The following is a 21,820-nucleotide window of genomic DNA, read 5'->3' as shown; positions in this document are numbered from 1 at the left end:
TGTAAATCAGTTTTACTTATTACATAGCAAAATACTGATCTATAAATGTCTCTTGAAATCCTGAACGCAGCAGTGAACTTTGATGAATCGTTAGACTCAGAAAAGAAAGACAGCTCTATACCAGGGTCAAGAAGCACAGGCACACGTGGTGCAACGCTCTACACCCAGCTTATTTCAGAACAACACCTGAGTGTACACCCAGGATGCGGACAGCAGTAACTGCCCTGCTTCCTCTCAATTTCTGTCACCCTTCAGACTTCAAAGCCAGCCTCTAGACTGGTTGAGGGCCTCCTCTCAGGCGAGGTGGTTCTGAGGCAGGGAGTCACTAGAGAATTGGCCTCTGTTGTGCCTCTGTGCAGTTGCGGGAGGGAGAAAGGGCATGAATGAGCAACTTGTTTAGCTGTTCTCTAAACATACGCTTGCCAAAATTTTTTAACAGCCTGCTTTAATTCTTAAAATTCTTTTTCTGTGTTGTAGCTAATGGCTATATAAGTTTAGCAGACTTAACTGGGGAACTGCCTTCTATTTTTATCAAAAACCAGTACCGTCTATGGTCTGCCCCTGTTTGCGCTCAGTGAGGGCCTATTAAGGGTCTTTTTACACACCCCAAGATTTAAAATTTTACCTATTGATATCTTTTATTAGATTTCCTTTTTAAAAAATAGGTTTCCCTGTTCATTTTAGTGGATGGTAATTTCTGTCACAAAATCATGTGGGACTTATTTTAGATTAATTGCCACAAATTGTAACATATTTGTGAATTATATTCATCTAAATAATCATTTGAAACTTTTTGATTCAGAACAAGTTTCTACAGATCTATGGAACATAAGAACTAGGATGATCGGTAGGGGAAGAAAGGGATAAAGAAAGGGGGGGTAATCAGAAGGGGGAATGAAACATGAGAGACTATGGACTATGAGAAACAAACTGAGGGCCTCAGAGGGGAGGGGGGTGGGGGAATGGGATAGACCGGTGATGGGTAGTAAGGAGGGCACGTATTGCATGGTGCACTGGGTGTTATACACAACTAATGAATCATCGAGCCTTACATCGGAAACCAGGGATGTACTGTATGGTGACTAACATAATATAATAAAAAATCATTAAAAAAAAAAAAAAAGTCAGGTGCTTGGAGCGCCTGGGTAGCGCAGTCGTTAAGCGTCTGCCTTTGGCACAGGCGTGATCCCGGCGTTCCTGGATCAAGTCCCACATCGGGCTCCTCCGCTGGGAGCCTGCTTCTCCCTCTCCCATTCCCCTGCTGTGTTCCCTCTCTCGCTGGCTGTCTCTCTGTCACATAAATAAAAATAAAATCTTAAAAAAAAAAAGTAAGATGCTTAACTGACTGAGCTACCGAGGCTCCCCATCGTTATTTGTTTCGAGGTTTGAATTATCCCAGAATTTGTCAGTATATCAGGGAAAAAATTATATACCTATATATTTAATCTTAAAGACGACTAAACGATTTGCTGTGCTTTTATTTCAGAGGATTGGCTGATACTACCCAAACTAACATGAATAGTGGTAGAAAACAAAAGTTTTTAACTCTTCTATTGCTAGACATACCTCCTTCACTCATGTACCCATTCATTGTTCTTTCCAATTTCTACTGTGTAAACTTCTCTTTCGAGGGTTTCTCTCACCATTTGAGCATTCCATAGCTTCTCTTTTCTTTGACATGTCACCATTAATCTTTGAACACTTCCTTTCCTGCACAGTAAGATGTTCCAGACTCATTTCTCTGCCTCTGCCATTTCTCCAAAGAGCCTTTGTTCCTGTTAGTAGACAGATTTGGAAATCAAGTGTCTAAAAATCAAGATCTGTTTGGACCTTATTGGGGCTCATTGCTATTGGATGGTGGAGTCGTCACTGCTTCCCTCCGGGGATGTTCTCATACCACTTGGGTTCTGGCCCCCCATAACAGGCCCCCCACCGCTTTGTGGCTGCCATCCTCACTCTGTTTGGGTACCTTCTATTTCCAATCTAGTTGAAGTGATTTAACAGAGGGAACTGGCTGAAGGCTCAGTTGGTGAGGGAGGCCCTGGAAAGAGTAGTTTACAGAGGAGAATTTAGGACAGTGAATGGGCATACTGAGTGAAGGAGGCAGTGTACCAGGAATAGAAGAGTTATAAACTTTTGTTTTCTGCTGCTGTCCAGAAGATGTAATTTGGGTAGGGTTAGTCATGTCTTTGAGGTAAAGGAAGGCACATCTTTTGGGCATCTGTAGGATAAAACATGTATTTATATATATACATATACATATATATATATATATATTTTTTTTTTTTTTTCCCCCAATTCATTCAGTGCTGAAGTAATCTTGAGTTAAATTCTTCGTTTGGGTGAGGCTTAATATGTGGTATAAGACACAGAGTTGACCAGTTAGAACCAGTCATACACTGATTAAAAAAAACAGTGCTGAATGATTATGGAGTTTTTCAGGGCTACAGAAAGGAGCAAAAGAATTGTCCTGATCAGTGAATGAGTTGTGTACTTTGAGTCTTTGAGAGGTTTAAAGGACTACTTTTTTAGTTTTTGTTTTGTTTTACAAGGCAGTTCCTGAAATGAGGAAGCCTCCTGAAGCTCAGGTCAGAATTTTATTTCAGTGGGTGTTTAGCTGTAGAAGTACTCTTCCAGCAGGGACTGTCTGTTCTCTCTGCTTTCTAGGGATTGAACCAATATCCCAAATTTAATTAGCTAGTTGCAGTGATGTGTAGGGTATAGAAGGAGGGGGTGCTCCTCTTCCTCGGTGGGTTCTCAGTTCCTTGGTGGTTTTCAGGCTTAGCAGCCTGTGCCACTTCCAAGACCCTTTAGCTTCAGAAACCTGGTAATTCCTTGGATATGTGGGGTATGAGCCATGGAGCTTCAGGTTATAGTGAATATCAGTGAAACGGCAAGGTCAGATTTTGGGATTTTTTGCTAAGGCTGCAGAGGCCCTCACGCCAAGTTGTTACACATCAGGATTCCTCATGGTCCTCTCCTCCCGCTGGCAGAGGAGAAGGGAGGGCCTAAATGAACAGAATATATAAAAATCGCAATTATGCTTTGTCCTCTTAACCTTAAAATCTGCCTGCTGCCAAACTAGCCCTGGAAGGCAGCAGACTAGAGGAGAGAGTAAAGGGCAATGTACTAACTCTAAGTAAAACTTCATTCCCCATCTGCACTGAACTTACTAGCCTTTCTGCAACTTCACTAGATACGTAAGGCACATAAACTCAAGGCACTGTGTTCAGAGAACAAGTTCTGAGAAAGTAACAGACCAAATGAGTATAGAGTGGACATAGTAGATGTGTGGCGTGGAAAAGTATAAGCCCGCCCTCCTTCTGCCCTCGCCCAAATGTAAAACACCGGCGAGAGCAGAGGGATGTTTCCTGTCAGACCTGGGTGGGCTCTGTGATGCCTAGCTTCCGAAAGCTGTCATAGTGCAAGTGTCCAAATGGAAACTGACTTAGAAAAGGTGTGAACTGAGAGTAGGTTCAGAGTTAGAGTTCAGGGAAGAGCATGAGGATAGGAGGGGTAGATTTTTCTGTCCCGGGACTGTTTGAGAATGAGAGAGAACTGTGTTCAAGCATTACTTGTATTTTTGGATATAGTTTCCTCAGTGTAAATTGATACAATTTTTCCCTGAAAAAAAAAGTTTGACAAGTCGAACATAAAGTTTTGTCTTTGTGTAGGCACTTTCCCAGTGCATTCTTACCTTGGTTATAGATGCTGGCTTTATATTGTTCAGCTTGAAAGAATTTTCACTGAGGGCTGATCGGAAAGTGTCAGGGTAGCCAAAGGATGATGGAGTTCCAGTGCAGAGTGCTGATCTGGGACGAGCAATTCCCCCAGATCCATAGGCAAGTCAGTAATTACATTCACACTTAAAAAACAAAACCATGGCTTAGAAGTATATGTTCTGTAGGGGCGCCTGGGTGGCACAGCGGTTAAGCGTCTGCCTTCGGCTCAGGGCGTGATCCTGGCATTATGGGATCGAGCCCCACATCAGGCTCCTTTGCTGTGAGCCTGCTTCTTCCTCTCCCACTCCCCCTGCTTGTGTTCCCTCTCTCGCTGGCTGTCTCTATCTCTGTCGAATAAATAAATAAAATCTTTAAAAAAAAAAAGTATATGTTTTGTTGTACATAACAGTGTAAAAAGAGGGATATGATAGGTGGTCAATAAATATTGACCTGAGGGACAGCTGTGATATAGTGCAGTGTTTTTCAAAAGTTTTTGTCTAAGTCCATGACAGGGATTGCATCCCAGTAAAATATATATAAATGAGATAATCGAAATGAGAATCATCAAACAAGCAATTCTGACTTTGTGAAATTTTTTTAATTCAGTTCTTTTTTTTAATAGGCTGGTCACAGTCTGCAGATTAGGAAATACTTGTCTAATGGAATGAGCCACAAGCCTAGGAGTTAAGATAGAGAATTTAATATGAGGTCCACTGTTTCAGCTGCATATTACTGGACAGATAATTTAAATCTTTCTGAGCCTGGGTTTCCTAATTTATAGAAGGGGAATGATACTTGTTCCATCTCAATTAAGAGATTGTTCTAAATTTCAAATTAAATCATTTGTATAAACATGTTTCAACATATAAAGAACTATAAAATGTGAGGTGATAGTTTGGTTCTGTTGGCAAAATAAAAAGTGATCTGAATTGTAGTAGATTAGGAAAGTGATAATAGCCAACGTTTAAATTTAACTGTATGTTAGGCACCAATATCAGTTAAGCACTTGAATGGGTTTTTTAATTATTATTATTATTATTTTTTTTAAGCAAGCTCCATGCCCAGTGTGGAGCTCCAACTCACGACTCTGAGATCAAGAGTCTCTCGTGCTCTACCAACCGAGCCAGCCAGCTGCCCCAGGCACTTGAATGTATTAAACTCATTTAATCCTCACAAAGGGGCACCTGGGTGTCTTTGGCTCAGGTCATGATCCTGGGGTCCTGGGATCAAGTCCCGAGTCGGGGCTCCCTGCTCAGTAGGTGAGTCTGCTTCTCCCTTTCCCTGTGCCCCTGGCTCCTGTGCTCTCTGTCTCGCTCACACTCTCTTTCAAATAAATAAATAAAATCTTTTTTTAAAAAAAGAATCCTTACAGCAATCCCATGAAGTAGGTACATTTTACAGATGAAGTGTCTTTCCCAAGGTCACACTGCAAGTAAGCAACAGACCTGGGACTCAAACCTAAAATCTTGTCTTAACTACTTTGATATAGTGCCACTTGTTAATCAGGTTTCTTGAAGGTGATTTGAACTGTGGTTGACATTTATCTGCATGTGAATTTCCCCTTATAAAAACTTATCAGAAAATGACTTGCCTTTGCCACTCACTTTTTTCCTAAGTTACTTCCTTGCCTCTCTTGGCTTTATGTTCAAGAAATGAAAGCTAGGGGTGCCTGGGTAGCTCAGTTGTTAGGCGTCTGCCTTTGGCTCAGGTCATGATCCCAGGGTCCTGGGATCGAACCCCGCATCAGACTCCTTGCTCAGCGGGGAGCCTGCTTCTCCCTCTGCCTGCTGCTTCCCTGGTCATGCTCACTGGCTCTCTTTCTCTCTGTCAAATAAATAAATAAAACCTTTAAAAGAAAAAGAATAAGTGAAAGCTAATTAGAATGTTATTGTTGGGACACGTGCGTGGCTCAGTCAGTTAAGCATCTGCTTGCGGCTCAGGTCATGATCCCCGGGTTCCGGGATCGAGTTGCGCATTGGGCTCCTTGCTCAGCAAGGGGTCTGCTTCTCCCTTTGTCTGCCGCTTCTCCTGCTTGTGCTCTCTGTCTCTGACAGATAAATAAAATCTTGAAAGAAAAAATGTTATCCTAAACTATATGGTCCAGGAATGAGCATTTATCCCCACAAAGTGCTATAATGCATTTAATGGTCAAATACAAATGACTCTATAATTTGTGTGTGTGTGTATAAATTTTAACAAAATTATTATTTTACCATATTTGTTGTATGTACTTTTTTAACCTAGCGTTTATATTATAAGCATTTTCCTTTGTTTTTAGATATTCTTTAACAATTAAAAATTAAGAGGCTCATCTAACTTTATTAGATGAATATCCCATAATATATATAACCACTTCCTTGCTTTGGGACATTTAGATTGTTTCCAGTTTTTACACAATTATGAGCAACACTGAAGTGAAGAGAGTCATATGTAAATCTTTGTTTGCATCTGTCATTGGTTGTTCCTTAAATTAGATTTTAGAAGTGCAGTCACTATGTCGAAGAATGTGAGTATTTAAAAAACTGTTCGTGCCGGGGCGCCGGGGTTGCGCAGCTGGTTGAGCGTCTGACTCTTGGTTTCAGGTCGTGATCTCAGGGTTGTGGAATCAAGTCCTTCATAACACTCCGTGCTCAGCGTAGAGTCTGCTTAAGATTCTCTCTCCCTCTGCCCTTCCCCCCCTTCTCTCTCCCTCAAATAAAATCTTAAAAAAACAAACAAAAACTGTTCGTGCTTATTTCCAGAAAGAATGTATCTATCAATTTAAGCATCTCACTTTTGGGGCGCCTGGGTGGCTCAGTTGTTAAGCGCCTGCCTTCCGCTCAGGTCATGATCCCGGGGTCCTGGGTTTGAGCCCCTCAGCAGGAAGCCTGGTTCTCCCTCTGCCACTCCCTTTGCTTGTGTCCCTCTCTCACTGTGTCTCTCTCTGTCAAATAAATAAAAATCTTTAAAAATAAAAAAATAAACATCTCACTTTAGACTCTTAATCTTAGGAAACAAGCTGAGGTTTGCTAGAGGGGAGGGGGATGGGGGGATGGGGTGGCTGGGTGATGGACATTGGGGAGGGTATGTGTTGTGGTGAGTGCTGGGTGTTGTGTAAGACTGATGAATCACAGACCTGTACCCCGAAACAAATAATACATTATATGTTAATTAAAAATAAAATAAACATCTCACTTTAGTGATTCTTCTCTATATCCTTGACTATGTTTTAGATTTTTTTCACACTTTTTTTTTTTTTTTAAAGATTTTATTTATTTATTCAACAGAGATAGAGACAGCCAGCGAGAGAAGGAACACAGCAGGGGGAGTGGGAGAGGAAGAAGCAGGCTCCTAGCGGAGGAGCCTGATGTGGGGCTCGATCCCATAACGCTGGGATCACGCCCTGAGCCGAAGGCAGACGCTTAACCGCTGTGCCACCCAGGCGCCCCTCGCACTTTTTTTTTTTAAAGATTTTTATTTATTTATTTGACAGAGAGAGACAGCCAGCGAGAGAGGGAACACAAGCAGGGGGAGTGGGAGAGGAAGAAGCAGGCTCCTAGCGGAGGAGTCTGATATGGGGCTCGATCCCATAACGCCGGGATCACGCCCTGAGCCGAAGGCAGACGCTTAACGACTGAGCCACCCAGGTGCCGCATGTTTGTCATTTTTTAAGCAAAAAATAAAAATCTCATTCCACTTAATTTACATTTCTTCAATTATTAGATAGTTGCACAGTTTCTTCATATATTTAGTAGTTGCTTATAGTTCTCCATACAGCTTTGGTGGGAGCCATGTCTTCACTCCCTTACATGGATTCAGATGTTGCTGTGGATCCTGTCACTTTCACTGCTTCCATTCATAACTCTTCAACACTTGTTCAAAATTTTAAGTTATTCTCTGCAGGGTTTTTTTGTTTGTTTGTTTTAAGATTTTACTTATTTATTTGACAGAGAGAGAGAGACGGAGAGGGAGAAGCAGGCTTCCTGCTGAGCAGGGAGCCCGACACAGGGCTCCACTCAGGGCTCTATCCCAGGACACTGGGACCATGACCTGAGCTGAAGGCAGACGCTTAACTGACTGAGCCACCCAGGCGCCCTGTATTCTCTTCAGTTTTGATAAACTACCCTCTTATGCAGTGTAAATCAGTTTTACTTATTACATAGCAAAAATACTGATCTATAAATGTCTCTTGAAATCTCTGAACGCAGCAGTGAACTTTGATGAGGCACGTTAGACTCAGAAAAGAAAGACAGCTCTATACCAGGGTCAAGAAGCACAGGCACACGTGGTGCAAACGCTCTCACCCCAGCTTATTTCAGAACAACACCTTGGAGTTGTACACCCAGGATGCGGACAGCTAAGTAACTGCCCTTAAGCCTCTTCAATTTCTGTCACCCTTCAGACTTCAAAGCCAGGCTCTAGACTGGGTTAGAGGGCCTCCTCTCAGGCGAGGTGGTTCTGAGGCGAGGGAGTCACTAGAGAAATTGGCCTCTGTTGTGCCTTGTGCAGTTGCGGGGAGGAGAAAGGGCATGAATGAGCAACTTGTTTAGCTGTTCTCTAAACATACGCTTGCCAAAATTTTTTAACAGCCTGCTAAATTCTTAAAATTCTTTTTCTGTGTTGTAGCTGTGGGCTATATAAGTTTACAGACGCTAACTGGGGAACTGCCTTTTCTATTTTTATCAAAACCAGTACCGTCTATGGTCTGCCTCGTTTTGCGCTCAGTGAGGGCCTATTAAGGGTCTTTTTACACACCCTAAGATTTAAAATTTTACCCAGCTTTGATATCTTTTTAACAGATTTCCTTTTTAAAAAATAGGTTGGGTCTGTTGCCTCGGTTTCCCCATTTGGGTGTGAGATAAGTACTTCTCTGTCACTGGGTAGCTTTTCCTGGACTCATGTGGGACTCATAGCTTTGAAGATTAAAAATTGCCACAAATTGTAACATATTTGTTGAATTATATTCATCTAAATAATCATTTGAAACTTTTTGATTCAGAACAAGTTTCTACAGAAAATTGTAAAAGGAAAAAAATCCGATATTTGTGTCTTAAAGAAGCAGTTTCTTCTGGTTTCTTGTGCTCCTTGTCTTGCTGGGCAAAGTCCCAGGTACTTAGGAGTAAAATTCTACCCGGTCTGACAGCTGCGATTATGAATGAGGTTAAATGCAAAGGTCAGTCTTTCTTTCTAAGATGGTTCATCTTAAGTTATAATGATCCAGTCCTGATAAGCTTTGGAAACTCAAGCCTTATTACATACTCTGATGAAAAATTGCAGGTTCCGATTTAGCTGCCTGCAACGAACACAGCCTGCATTTTCACATTTTTAGGAACACTGATTTCTACCTAATGGAGATTAAAGTACAGCAGTCAAGTGATACTTCTCAATACAGTGTAAATAAAAAGTAGAACCTGGGGCTTTTTTTTTTTTTTTAAGATTTTATTTGTTTGGGGGCACCTGGGTGACTTAGTCATTAAGCGTCTGTCTTCAGCTTAGGGTGTGATCCCGGCATTCTGGGATCAAGCCCCACATCAGGCTCCTCCGCTGGGAGCCTGCTTCTTCCTCTCCCACTCCCCCTGCTTGTGTTCCCTCTCTCGCTGGCTGTCTCTCTCTGTCAAATAAGTAAATAAAATCTTAAAAAAAAAAAAAAATTTTATTTGAGAGAGAGAAAGCACAAGCAGGGGAAGGGGCGGAGGGAGAGGGTAAAGCAGACTTCCCGCTGAGCAGGGAGCCTCAATCCCTGGACCCTGGGATCATGACCTGAGCTGAAGGTAGATGCTTAACCTTAACCAACTGAGCCACCCAGGCGCCCTGGGGCTTTTTTTTTTTTTTTTTTTTTAATCTTCTTTCCTTTTTTTGGTGGTTGACATCTTTATTGCTTTGGAGGTGGGGGGCGGGTGCTCAGGAGCTCTTGGTGGGGACGGGCTGCTTTCTCTTCCCCATCACACGCTTCTGGCTGCACAGGACGGCACTGGCTCTGTGAATGGCAACCATGGCAGATTGCTGTACTTGTTCTTGCGGATCACGTGCCTGCATTCTTGTTAGTGGTGGTCTCTTGTAGGAGGGTTTTCGCTGCCTGGATCCCGGTTTCATGGCCACCACTGACCTTTGCCTTTGGCCACCAGCTGCACACCCACAGCCTTGTAGTGAATCGGGTGGAAGTGGAAGTGGTAGCGGAAGAAGTTGTGAGCCCTCAGGTTATTGGGTTCGGTGCTGCATGCCTGCTTACTCGTTTTGATCGGGAAGCTGGAGTAGTTGTGCAAGAACATTCATTGCAGGTGGGTGGACATGGCGGCAGCTCCTCTCGCTCTGGCAGCTGGAACTGGAAAGATCTGCCCAGGCATTTTTTTTTTTTTTTTTTTAATCTCCTCTGTCCTCTCACAGAGCGAAAGTACCTGCCCCATGCACATGCACAGGCCCTTGTTGGCACTTGTGTTTTCCATGTCTCGAGGATGTAAACTCAGATAATTTCTGGACCCTGAGATGAAAGTGTATGCTATTTTCTTCAGGAATGTGAGCCAGTGATATTTATTCATTATCTATGTCATAATCGTGTTCCTGATTCTGTAACTTAGAAGGATAAAATAAAAGACAAGCTTGGGATGCCTGGGTGGCTCAGTCGATTAAGCTTCTGCCTTCGGCTCAGGTCATGATCCCAGGGTGCTGGGATTGAGTCCCACATCAGGCTCCTTGCTCGGCAGGAAGCCTGCTTCTTCCCTTGGCCTACCGTTCCCCCTGCTTGAGCGCGCCTTCTTGCGCTCTCTCTCACAAATACATAAATAAAATCTTTAAAAAATAAAAGACGGGCTCGGGTCTAGGGAAGCTCACTCACGCTCAAGTTGAAAGGTCAGAATGTCCCGGGAGAATACTTTCCCAGTACCAGAATAACACATTCAGGAGAAAGCACTGGGTCATAGATGGGTTAAATAATTACAGGATCCAGGAAGGAGCACCCTTGCTGAAGAAAAAAGAGTGCATTTAGGGACTAGTGGGGTTGGGACCTGGACAGGAAGAGGACCTATTGTCATAGGTTCTAAAGGGCAGTTAGTAGAGAGTGTTTCCAAACCCCATGTGGGGATAGTTTGCAGTAGGGGTGGTTCTGGGCTTTCAAAAAAGTAAGCCCTGGGCACCTGGCTGGCAACTTTTTGGTCTCGGGGTCATGAGATCGAGCCCCACATTTGTCATAGAGATTACCTTTAAGAAAATGTAGGGGCCCTGGGTGGCTCAGTCGTTAAGTGTCTGCCTTTGGCTCATGTCATGATCCCAGGGTCCTGGGATTGAGCCCCACGTCGGGCTCTCTGCTCAGCAGGGGAGTCTGCTGCTCCCTCTCCCTCCCCCCCCCCCCCCCCCCCCCCCCCCCCCGTCTTGCTCTCACTCTCTCTCTCTCAAACAAATAAATAAAATCTTTAAAAAAAAGTAAGCCCAGAGTGAACATTTGTTCTCTTCTCTGCCTCCTTAGAGTTGTGAGGTCACAATTCCAAGTGAATTTTAACTCCCCTTGTGGGTTAAAGATAGAAAAGAAAGATGCCTTTGAGCAATGGCTGAACTTCATTCAGGTTGGGTAATTAGTGAAAAGTTCAATTTAGTTGGAAGTTCACAGTTAAACCTGGACTGACAAAATTACCTGTTGAATAGATTGTTTTATTGTAACAGACCACACAGGTGACTGACTTTGCAGAATTTGATTGGATAAACATACGATTTTTGCTGTCATTTGCCCTGTTTATTTTCTCCTGAGCAGTACTTTGGTATTTCCCTTAGGTTTTAGCGTAATTTCTTGGACCCCAGGAGTAAAGGAACAGGGAGCAGTAAGTTAAATTTTCCCTGTTATCAAAAAGTCGTCTTTTAAAATAAGCCTTTTTCTCACAGATGAGAAGGCTTTATTCAGAGATACTGAGGACTCTTAAAGTAATGCAGTTTTGCAGTATTAATCATATTCTCTTAAGAGGCATGTCTGCAGGATTTTCACTGTTGGACGTACTTTATAAAGTGAAGCCAAATGAGCCCAACGTTTCTTTACCTGTGGTCACAGAGATGGCACTGGTGTCAATTTCAGTTTTTTAATTAAAGACCACAAAGGACAAATTAAAATTTTTGAACCACAGCATGAATCGGAAAGTCGGCTAGTCAGCCTTTTTTTTGAGGGTGTGTTCTTTTTGTAGGTGGGGGCTGCAGGCGGGGAAGGGAAAGCAGGAGAGAGAATTGACAAAGAAGTGTAGTGGGAGGCAGTAGGTTGTGGGTGGTGAAACTGGGCTGGAAGTGATGGCTCTAGACCACTTCACCTCGCCCCAGAGCCCTGAGGAAGAATAAATCCCTTCTCTAGCACTTGATCTTCTCTCCTCTCCCTTCCTTCTTAAGCATGAGCAGGGTCAGGCAGCACAAACATGACAGGTTTTCTTACAGGCACAGAGATAGTCCTAAGGTAGAGACAGTCCTTTATCAGATACCATCCAGGAAAACAGCGTGACATCACAACTCTAATATAACCTCTAGCAGTCTTCTGACGGGTGGCGGAGGGTGGGTCTAGGGGGGAGCAGATGGAAGTACTTTTGAATTTTCCCAGTGGGAAAATTGTTCCTTATTAGAGGTAGTCTGGTAAATGCTCACACCGGTGCTAGCGCCCCCGGAGAGCTGGAACACCTTCTTCCTGGGCGTGCTGTGGTACCACAGTCCCTCTGTTTGGGGAGCAGACCAGCCGGTGGCAGGAAAGCTGGCTGAGAGCTCACTTGGCCTGAGCTCTAGATGACTACTTGATTCTGTTGAGAAGTCAGGACTTTGAATTCGGAGGTCCCTTCGGAAGGTAGTGCTCGTGTTGATTTCTGGCCGTACTTGTGCTTCTGGAAGTAACAACTGTTAAAATTATATTGGAATTTGCTTTTTAGAAAAAGCCAGGTGGTAATCAGAATGTGTAGGTGGTTTGAAGTTTTGTGTGTGTGTGTGTGTGTGTGTGTGTGTTTAAGATTTATTTTTAGAGAGAGACAGAGTATGAGTGGAGGGAGGGGCAGAGACGGAGAGAGAGAAAATCCTCAAGTAGACTCCCCGCTTAGCACTGAGCCTGACACGGGGCTGGATCCCAGGATCCTGAGATCATGACCTGAGCCAAAATCTAGAGTTGGATGCTTAATCAACCAAGCCACCCAGGGGCCCCTGGTTTGAAGTTTTTAAATAAAAGGCCTGTGCCTGGCTACCAGGCCTCTAGAAGAGTACTTTATATTGTGCATCCCAGCTTCTAGAATGGGTTCTGGTTCTAGAATGCTGCCTTCCTGTTTCATCACAGCTCTTGTGACCTTGCCATATTCCCTGCCTTCCCTGCCCTCACAGAATCTGATTCTTAACTTTGGTTGAAACTGGTTAAGGGGCTTGAACTCTTCCTTAAGTACTGAGCGCAGTCTTTGGGAAAGGATGGCAGATAGATCCCTGAGCTATTTTTTTTTTTAAGATTTTATTTTATTTATTTGACAGAGAGACAGCCAGCGAGAGAGAGAACACAAGCAGGGGGAGTGGGAGAGGAAGAAGCAGGCTCCCAGCAGAGGATCCCAGAACGCCGGGATCACGCCCTGAGCCGAAGGCAGATGCTTAACAACTGAGCCACCCAGGCGCCCCAGATCCCTGAACTCTTAAAGAAGGGGTCACAAATTGGAGGCTGTTCTCGTAGCAGCCTAGATGATGAGTTTTCTAAACTTGCTGGGTGGTTCTTGTTGGGAATGTCATCATGGCCCCAAGCTCTGATATCTTTCTTCCTCATTCACCCTCTCCTGTCCAAACTAAAAATTGACTTTCTGGAGTCTTTTTTCCTTTCTTCTCTTTTTTCTTTTTTCCTTCCAGTAAGCTGAGAGCTCACTTGGCCTGAGCTCTAGATGACTACTCTAGGCCCCAGCATGGGGCCTGAACTCAACCCCGAGATCAAGAGCTGCATGCTCCACTGACTGAGCCAGCCAGGCGCCCTGACTTTCTGGAGTCTTTACAGAATTCAGCTATTCTTTTTGCTCCTCTGTTCACTATTAATAAATCCATTACTGTGTCTTTGCCGTAGTTCATCTGGTTTAATTGTCTCCTCTTCCTATTGAAATCCAGAGTTACGGTTTTGAGGAGCAGTATGTTATGGTCAACTTGTAGGATCCACAGCCCCCCACACTCATCTCCTTCTAGTTGTAGGCATCAAGATTTAATAGGTATATCAGAGATTGCAGTGATAGTGCATAGATTGGTTCATTCCAAAAAGTACAGGGGAAGAGTGTATCTGCAAGACAGCTTAGTGAATGTGTTCTCTGAACCTCCATCATCACAGCATCTCTGCTATCTGGATAAAGTACAAGGCAAGGAGGCGAAGTGTACTTGGCTCATTGGAGGGTCTGCAAGGAGACCACTGTGGCTGAAAGTAGAATCAGCAAGAAGGGGCAGTGGAGTTAGAAGATGAGATCAGAGAAGTAGCAGTAACAGATCGTGGTAGGCCTCGTGGACCTGTTAGGATTATTTATTGTATTTGAAGTGAGATGGGGAGTCATTGGAGATTTTTGAGCCGATATGATTTCTAATTAAAAAAGTAAATTACTCTGGCTGCTGTGTGGAGAGTAGACTGGGTGATAGGGGCAAGGGTGAAACAGAGGAACCATTTAGAAGGCTACTGTAGAGATCCAGGCTAGAGATGAGGAGATGACAAGGGAAATTATTACCTATCTCCAAGAAAGGTTGGGAGACCTAATTAAGAAAACCTCACTAATGCCCCTCATACAGCCCATTTCACAATATTAAGCTCTAGTATTCGCTAATTCCCTTTCCTTTCCTTGGATTTTGCCCTCTCCTATATTAGGACCATAGGGGAGAGGTTATTAAATAAAGAACAGACTTCACAAGGGAAGGGATTGTAAGCAGTACCTCAGTCATTCGACCCCAACAGAAGGCTTTTTATTTCTTGCGGCACTGCAGTTGGCTCACTGTGTACATTCTGTTATCCCACCCACTGGAGACCTGAAAAGGCGGAATCTGTGCCAGAACTCTGGGGCAGCTCGATTCTCATTGAGGCATTCGATCTTCAGTTCTTTCTGCAGTTGCTATCTTAGACACAGTTTGAGCAGCCTCTTTTTACAAAGTATCTTTTCAGCTACCTGGCCTCGCAAGCTGGAGCTCTCTGATACTCATCGTGACAAGGTAGTTTCACATACCTGAGAGGGCCCCCAAAGAGAGAGAGAGGATTTGTGGTCTTTATTTAACCCTCGAGCTCTTTCCCCACTTGTCTTTTGTTGGGATTAAAGCTTTAACGTGCCACCTGGATTTCTGGGTTTTGCAGTATGGAAAAGGAATTCCATGTATTTTAGTACAATATGCTTGCTTGAGAAAAGCTTGGTCCTTGGTACACAGGGAGCTTATTCCCTAGAGAAGGCCACATCAGGTCTGCTTTCTTGGGCAGGTCTTGTTGGTAGACATTACTGAGGAAACCGTGCCATCTTGACTTAATGTCAGGATTACTTGCCTAGAGAGGGCTGCTGGCAGCCTACAAACTCCTTGATTTATCCTGGGAAAAATGCAATTGTTTTTTTTTTTCCTGGAGGCCAGGGGGTCTAATTGTGTGATTGCAGTAGGAAAGGTAAATCCCCAGAAACTTACGAACAGAATTTGCTTTAACAGTAGCTATTGTGTCTCCTAGGATGTTTTCCCCCTTCTTCCTTCTAAAAGTGAGCTCAGGTTACTGTCATTGCAAGTTAGACTTTGGGTGCTTACAGCTCAGGTCCTGCACTGCTTCTGAAGATGTCTGACTGCCCCTGCCCCAATCAGGTCTGTAAATAGACTGAGCCAGGACCTATGAAGGCCAGTTCTCTTCAGGAACCCTGTTCTATTTTCGGGGAGAAATCATTTTTCCCTTCACTTCAGTTAGAATCCGCCCTAGCCTTTCTGCTGTTGCCTTAGCCCGGTCTCAGACGAGAGCTAGCATGCCGTGTCTCTGGCAATCCCGTGGGCCTGCCCAAAAATAGTAGGGAGAGGCCATCTACAGGAAATGCTGGTGCCAGAAGTGCATCCACAGCTGGTGAACATAAAAGACTTTATAGATGCACCTTATTTTCAGTTATTTGTGTGGATAGGTATTTCCAGTTTTTATTTCTCCCCACCCATGCGTCTGTGCTGACTGAAACATCGTTTTGCCTTAGTAATAGTTGGGAGCAAATTGTTGCTGCAGATAACGACATAGATGTATTTTCAACCAACAGGCTTCTAATTAAATTGCTTATTCTCTCTCTAAACTTGGGCCTCTGCTGCGCATATCCGATGTCCCTGGTATCTTCCTTGAGTGAGTTGCCTTGTATTCTATGACCTTGTTTTTTCGTTCATTGCAGTGTGAGTGACTGCCCCATGTTGTGTTGATGCCAGTCTGCCATGCTAGCCTGTCTACCAGGGCCAGGTGACCTGTCCTTTCAGCTTCTTTCTCACACGCAGATGAACACTGGACTTCAGAAATGTAAGTAATCTGGATCCCAGGGAAGGATGTGACCCTTATTTTGTCCCTACATTTGGGTAATCACAGAGGCATGTCAGGGGTATGTTGACCGTGAACTTTGGCACCTCCGAGATACTCTTCGGCACAGAGAGCAGGAAAGCAGCTGGCAAACTTGTCAGCAATGTGCACACTTTTCTGATGAGAGAGATCCTCTTAAATACTAGGATTCCTCAGTGTATGTCATCTGAATTGTCACTGTTGCTGATAGCTATCTGTTGAGCAACAAAGCTATGAGGAGCTCACAGAGTATGTATGTCACCCTTCAAAAAGGTGTTCCAGTTTGAGCCTCCCTGAGGAATGAAAACTCACACTCTTGATTACTTACTGTATTTCTGAAACAAGCTATTTACCCTTTTCTGTCGTTTTGGACTCTCTGAGCATTCTCTACCATGGAGACCATTCCCTTTGGCTTTGCTCTCTGCCAAACCAGTGACCTCGGTTCACAAGTAAAGAAGCTTTCACCCCGGAAGGGGTAGGGAGCTAGCTTTCTCAGTCTCTCTGGGTATATTCCTGCTAATAAACTTGCCCACAAGATTGAACTTTTGAGAACTATTAGATTCCTATCTTTTTTCTTTTCCTTTTCCTTTTTTCTTTTTTCTTTTTTTCTTTTTTAAGGAAGCTCTATGCCCACCGTGAGGCTTGAACTCATGACCCCGAGATCAAGAGTCATATGCTCTACTGACTGAGCAGCCAGGAGCCCCAGATCCCTGGCTTCTGTCCCTCCACTACAAAGACGTACAAGGAAAAGATTCTGTTCCTATCTCATTACCATGTACGGTGTCTTCAAGTATAAATACTGCCCTAAATTTGAGATAGACTTTCCTTTCATAGCAAAAGGGAAAATCAATGAGGCATCTAGGCTTACCCTTTAATAGAAAAGGTGCTTCAGCACCTTACCCGAATCCTTTATGACAGAGCCTGGTAAACTTTTTCTGAAGGGCCAGATAACAAATATTTTAGGTTTTGTGGGTCATATGGTTCCTGTTGGATCTAGTCAGAGCTGCTGTTGTGGGGCAAAGGCAGCTGTAGACTGCATGTAAAGGAATGGGCGTGGCTGTGTTCTGACACAATTTTTTACAAAAACACAGCAGCTGCATCTTGGCCCCACAGGCTGTAGTTTGCTGACCCCTGCTATGTGAGATCATCTTCAGAAGTTAAAAATGGTCTAGCTTCTTGACTTCCTTTCTTTGAAAGTAAGACTCAGAGCCTGGCTAGTTCTGGAATTTGGCCAGTGAATCCAACTCACGTAATGACAAAGCTGAAAGTAACAGTCTTCCTTCTGCAGCTGCCTGACCCAGTAGGCAGACTGTGCTATGCTGTACCAGCTTTTCCTCCAGTCTTTCTCTTAATAAATGATGATTGGGTGAGAAAGTTGTATGTGCTCCCTGGCCACTGAAATCTGCATGCTAACTGCATTTTGACTGGTTTGGAGTTCCAGGGACACAACTAGAGAAGGAAGTATACTTGGAAGCATGACAGAGCAGCTCACTGACTTTCTTCTAGGTTCATGTACTCAAACAGCTTTACCCAGAGATGGGATATCAAGGGTGAGCCATTTGGGAGGAAAAGCAAATTGGCAGCTTTATCTTGGGTGCTGACTTCGGATCTCCACTCCCTTTCTGTCCAAAGCAGCCTCAAAGTAGCCTCTGCCAACCACTGTCTTCAAATTTTATTCAAGAATTGAGATAACCTTCTTCCCTAGTTTCAGGCTTGTCTGTTTGTTTGGGGGAATAGTGTATCGGAATCCCTCCGTCTCATTTGGTTGCTATCCTTAACTATACCCAAGCCTTGGCAGAGAAGAAAGCCTGATGGTGTTTTAAGCTGACTTGCTTTCCTCTCACCTGTCCCAAAATGTATAAGAAAAAAAATTCTGCCATGTCACTTAATAGCATTGAACCCTGAAGGTGAGATGGAGCGTAAACTCTCTCCTTTGGGAACCAGCACCAGCGCCCTGCTCAGAGCCCAGACCTCTCAGCTGTAGAGACCTTAAACCCAGTTTTGTGACTCTGCTCTTCAGCCTTTCTCTGCCCCTCATCCCCAGGAGGGTCTTATGAGTTGTTAGAAACACAGAGCTTGGTGTCTGGTGGGTCAGGGATGGGGTACAAATGTTTATAGATTATTGTGCTTTATACTGTAAGAGCTTGAGGCAGGAGAGCTGTATCAGGGGTCCGGAGATGGGATATGTGGCATCTTGGCTAGCACTCCAAGTCACCTGGCTAATTGCTTTCCCCAGGCTAAACCCACTACAGGTACAGAATCACACGATTGATCCCTTCTGACTCCAGCATTTCCTCATCTCCCCTTCCTTTCCTTCGTGTGTAAGAGAATGTAATGCATTTCCCATCCTAGATGTGGCATTTGCCGTGGGGCAGTCTGGATTAAGGAACACCTTGGCTTTGGTGGGTCCTGGACGTGATAGAGGACCACAGTTTGGGTTAGGTGGATACCCTCGTAGAGCTTTTCTGAAAGATTGAATATTCCATGATGTCAGTTGCTTTGAGATTTCTCAGCTGTTTTGGAACTTTCCCTGACCCATCTTTTCCCAATTCCCCAGAAAACATGTTTTTGAACATTTTTTTCTTCATTAACCCCAGGCCTCTGCTCTTACTTCCCCAGCTCACCATCAGGTGTGTCATAGTGGCTCAGTAAATATTTCTAGGTGAGTGGCTGAAATGACCAAAGGTCCTTGGTCCTCAAATCATCTATTTATTTATTTGCTTATTTATTTATTTTTAAATTTTTATTTATTTATTTGGCAGAGAGCCAGAGAGCACAAGTAAGGGGAGCAGCAGAGGGAGAGGGAGAAGCAGGCTCCTGGCTGAGCAGGGAACCCGACTTGGGGCTCGATCCCAGGACCTGAGCTGAAGGCAGACGCTTAACTGACTGAGCTGCCCAGGTGCCCCTCAAATCATCTTTCAGACAACAACTTTGCCCTCCTTCATTATAGGGTATCAGGGACTGAGACAAACATCAAAATTACCCAGTTTTACTACTACTTTCTATGCATATCTGCCCCCTAGTGGAAAGGCCTGGAAATGGTGAATTGGCCCAGTGACTGGAAAAACCCATAGAAATCTCAGAAATACTAGCTAATATTTGTTGATTGCTTACTATGTGCCAGACACAATTTTGAGTGTATTTATGTGTGTTGTCATTCGTTCCTCTATAATCCCATTACAAGAAGTCTCATCTTTCTTTTGAGGAGGAGGAGACGTAGAACAGCACTTGCCAATGTCACATTACTGTTCAGGGACTAGGCTAGAACTCACTCTTGGGTCAGACTCCAAAGCCAGTGTTTGAAACACTGCCTGTGCTTCTCCACCAATTGATAGAGTTTCCTGCTGCATATGGTACTTGTGTCTTCTGACCTTCAAAATAGAAGGATAAACAGGGAGGCCCCTGTGGGGAGGCTGGGATTCGGGGAGATATCCCCCTTCACCCCCCGCAGTCCCTGGAATAGATAACACTGCTTTCTGCTACATTTAACTCCCAGACTCAAGTCCAGTGGACTTTCTTGGCCAGGTTACCTTTTCCTGTCTGTGCGCAAACTCAATCAAACCTGCTATCCTTGAATAACTTTTGATAGTCATGGTTCCTGTTCACAGAGCATTTTCCTGTTCATTGAATCTTTTGATCTTAGTAATTCTGTGAGGTATGGGGGTGCCTGGGGGGCTCAGTCGATTGAGTGTCCAACTTGGTTTTGGCTCAGGTCGTGATCTCAGGGTGGTGAGATCAAGGCCCGCATCGGGCTCCTCGCTCAGCATGGAGTCTGCTTGGGACGCCCTCCCCCCCTTTTCCCCACTTGTGCACACATGTGCACCCGCTCTCACTGTCTCGCTCTTGCTCTAAAATAAAGAAATAAACTCTTTTTTAAAAAATTCTGTGAGGTATGATAGCAGGCATCATCCCTGTTTAAATGAAGAATGACTGAGACCCTGAGTAGTAGATAATAAAGCCTGTCCTGGAATCTGGATCTCTCTGCGTTCTAAGCACGGGTCCCCTAATCTGCACACTGCCTTATGTCCCGATTAATGACAACCTTGGTACCAGATGTTTAAATAAGTTGCTTACAGGGGCTCCCGGCTGGCTCAGTCTGTAGAGCAGACGACTCTTGATCTCAGGGTTGTCAGTTTGAGCCCCACCACGTTGGGCATAGAGCTTAGTTTAAAAAATAATAATTAAAAAAATAAGTAAGTTGCTTACAAAGCTGTGGTGTGTGTGAGCTGTACACTTAGGGGCAGATGTTACAGAAGAAAGCAAGCTTCCAGCTTGCCTGTGTGTGACTGAGATAAAGATAAACTTGAGAAAACTTGGTGTTTTTTGTTCTTTTTTTTAAGGGCTAGGCTTAAGTCTGATACATGAGGTGGTGGGTGGTGCTGGATTCCAAGAGTGTCGCCTCTTTTTTATCCAGTATACTCATCTCATCCTTGAGATTCTTCCTTAACAAAGATACTATAGCCTGTGTCCACCCTTCCCACCCTTACTTCCTTGTGATTCTGATTCCTTGATTTGACTGCCCCCATCACCACTGTCAGCATCAGCATCAGCAGGACAGAAAGAACGAATCTTCAGAAGTGTCCCGTTCCATACTCCTGAATTAAGCCAAGCTGCCTTCTGCCTCTGCTAGGGGGAGGAAAAAAAAAATTCCTGAGACTTGGTACTGAATTGGAACAAAGGAACGCTTATCAGTTAGCATGCCGCTGTGTACCACTCTCTCTTACTTGGCCTTCAAGGAGGGAAGCCCACCAACATGGAGGAAAGCCCCGGAGCAGTCCTGTATTACCTGTCCGAACTAAAACCCAGCAGCTTTTGACTGCCATCTGCTCAGCTGAGCCCGGTCGTTCGGTCAGAACAGAACCTGTCCTGACGCTGCTTACCGAGCGTTCTGCACGTCTGCTCTGGCTGAGGCGCTGGGCTAGGAGTGTCTCGTGATTTCGACCAGTCAGCCACCCAAGTACAGTGGCCGGTCTGGGCAGCTTGTGATGGAATTCTGGTGTCTTGAGGGACTGTCAGTGATCCCGGATTTTTTGGTATTTTCTGGTCCAGGAGAATGTAGCAAGGGTCAGAAAATGGCCCCGCTCTATGGAGACTGAAGCCCTTTGCGGGTCGTTGGCTTATAAGAAGCAGCAGAACTCACTCTCTGCTCTCGGGGCTTCGATGCTGCTCAGCAGCTGGTGCTGCCTAGTGGGTAGACGGCTCCTGGGCCTCTCTGCCTCCCTCTCCTTCCTGGCCTCAGCTGTCACTGTCACATTCATCCTTTTAAGACCTGCTCCCTGGCAGGCATCTTACAAACATTTCAGCTGTGGACAGAGCGGCTGTCCCGCGCGCGTTCACAAAGCGGACGGCAGACGTGGGGGTGCTGCGCTGCGGCACTGTGCCCGGGAGCACGGCTCTCCTGCACTCCGGTGCTAAGAGCTGCCCGGGTGAGCGTGGGACCAGAGCTCTCTGGGCCTCGTGGACTCGAGCTCCCTTTTCCCGCCTGTAAGAGCAGCATTTTCTGAGCAGTTGCTGCCCAGCTAACCACCAGTGCTACCAAATGAAGGCCGTGCCCTCTCCCTCCCAGCACACTCCTTGAGCCGCCTCCCTTTCCGTGGGTGCCCAGCGACATGACTGAACGGGGTCTCCTTGG

The 21,820-nt window shown here is 44.7% G+C and overlaps 1 protein-coding gene across 4 annotated transcripts in view; it reads left to right on the top strand.

Moving 5' to 3' along the window:
- Positions 1–21,820, top strand: part of FAM222B (family with sequence similarity 222 member B) — a 93,780-nt gene that overhangs the window by 66,720 nt on the left and 5,240 nt on the right. For 3 of the 4 annotated variants that reach the window (XM_040641057.1, XM_008695333.2, XM_040641058.1), the window contains exon 2: positions 16,031–16,152. In XM_040641057.1, coding sequence (XP_040496991.1) covers positions 16,071–16,152 — 82 coding nt within the window. In that variant the 5' untranslated portion in view covers positions 16,031–16,070. Of the gene's footprint in view, positions 1–16,029; positions 16,153–21,820 lie in introns of those variants that run through there. The other variant, XM_040641059.1, reaches the window with a different exon arrangement.

The sequence above is a fragment of the Ursus maritimus genome, unplaced genomic scaffold, assembly GCF_017311325.1.
Source record: "Ursus maritimus isolate PB19 unplaced genomic scaffold, ASM1731132v1 scaffold_24, whole genome shotgun sequence".
NCBI classification, from domain to species: Eukaryota; Metazoa; Chordata; class Mammalia; order Carnivora; family Ursidae; genus Ursus; species Ursus maritimus.
This window is presented reverse-complemented; position numbering and strand designations above follow the sequence as displayed.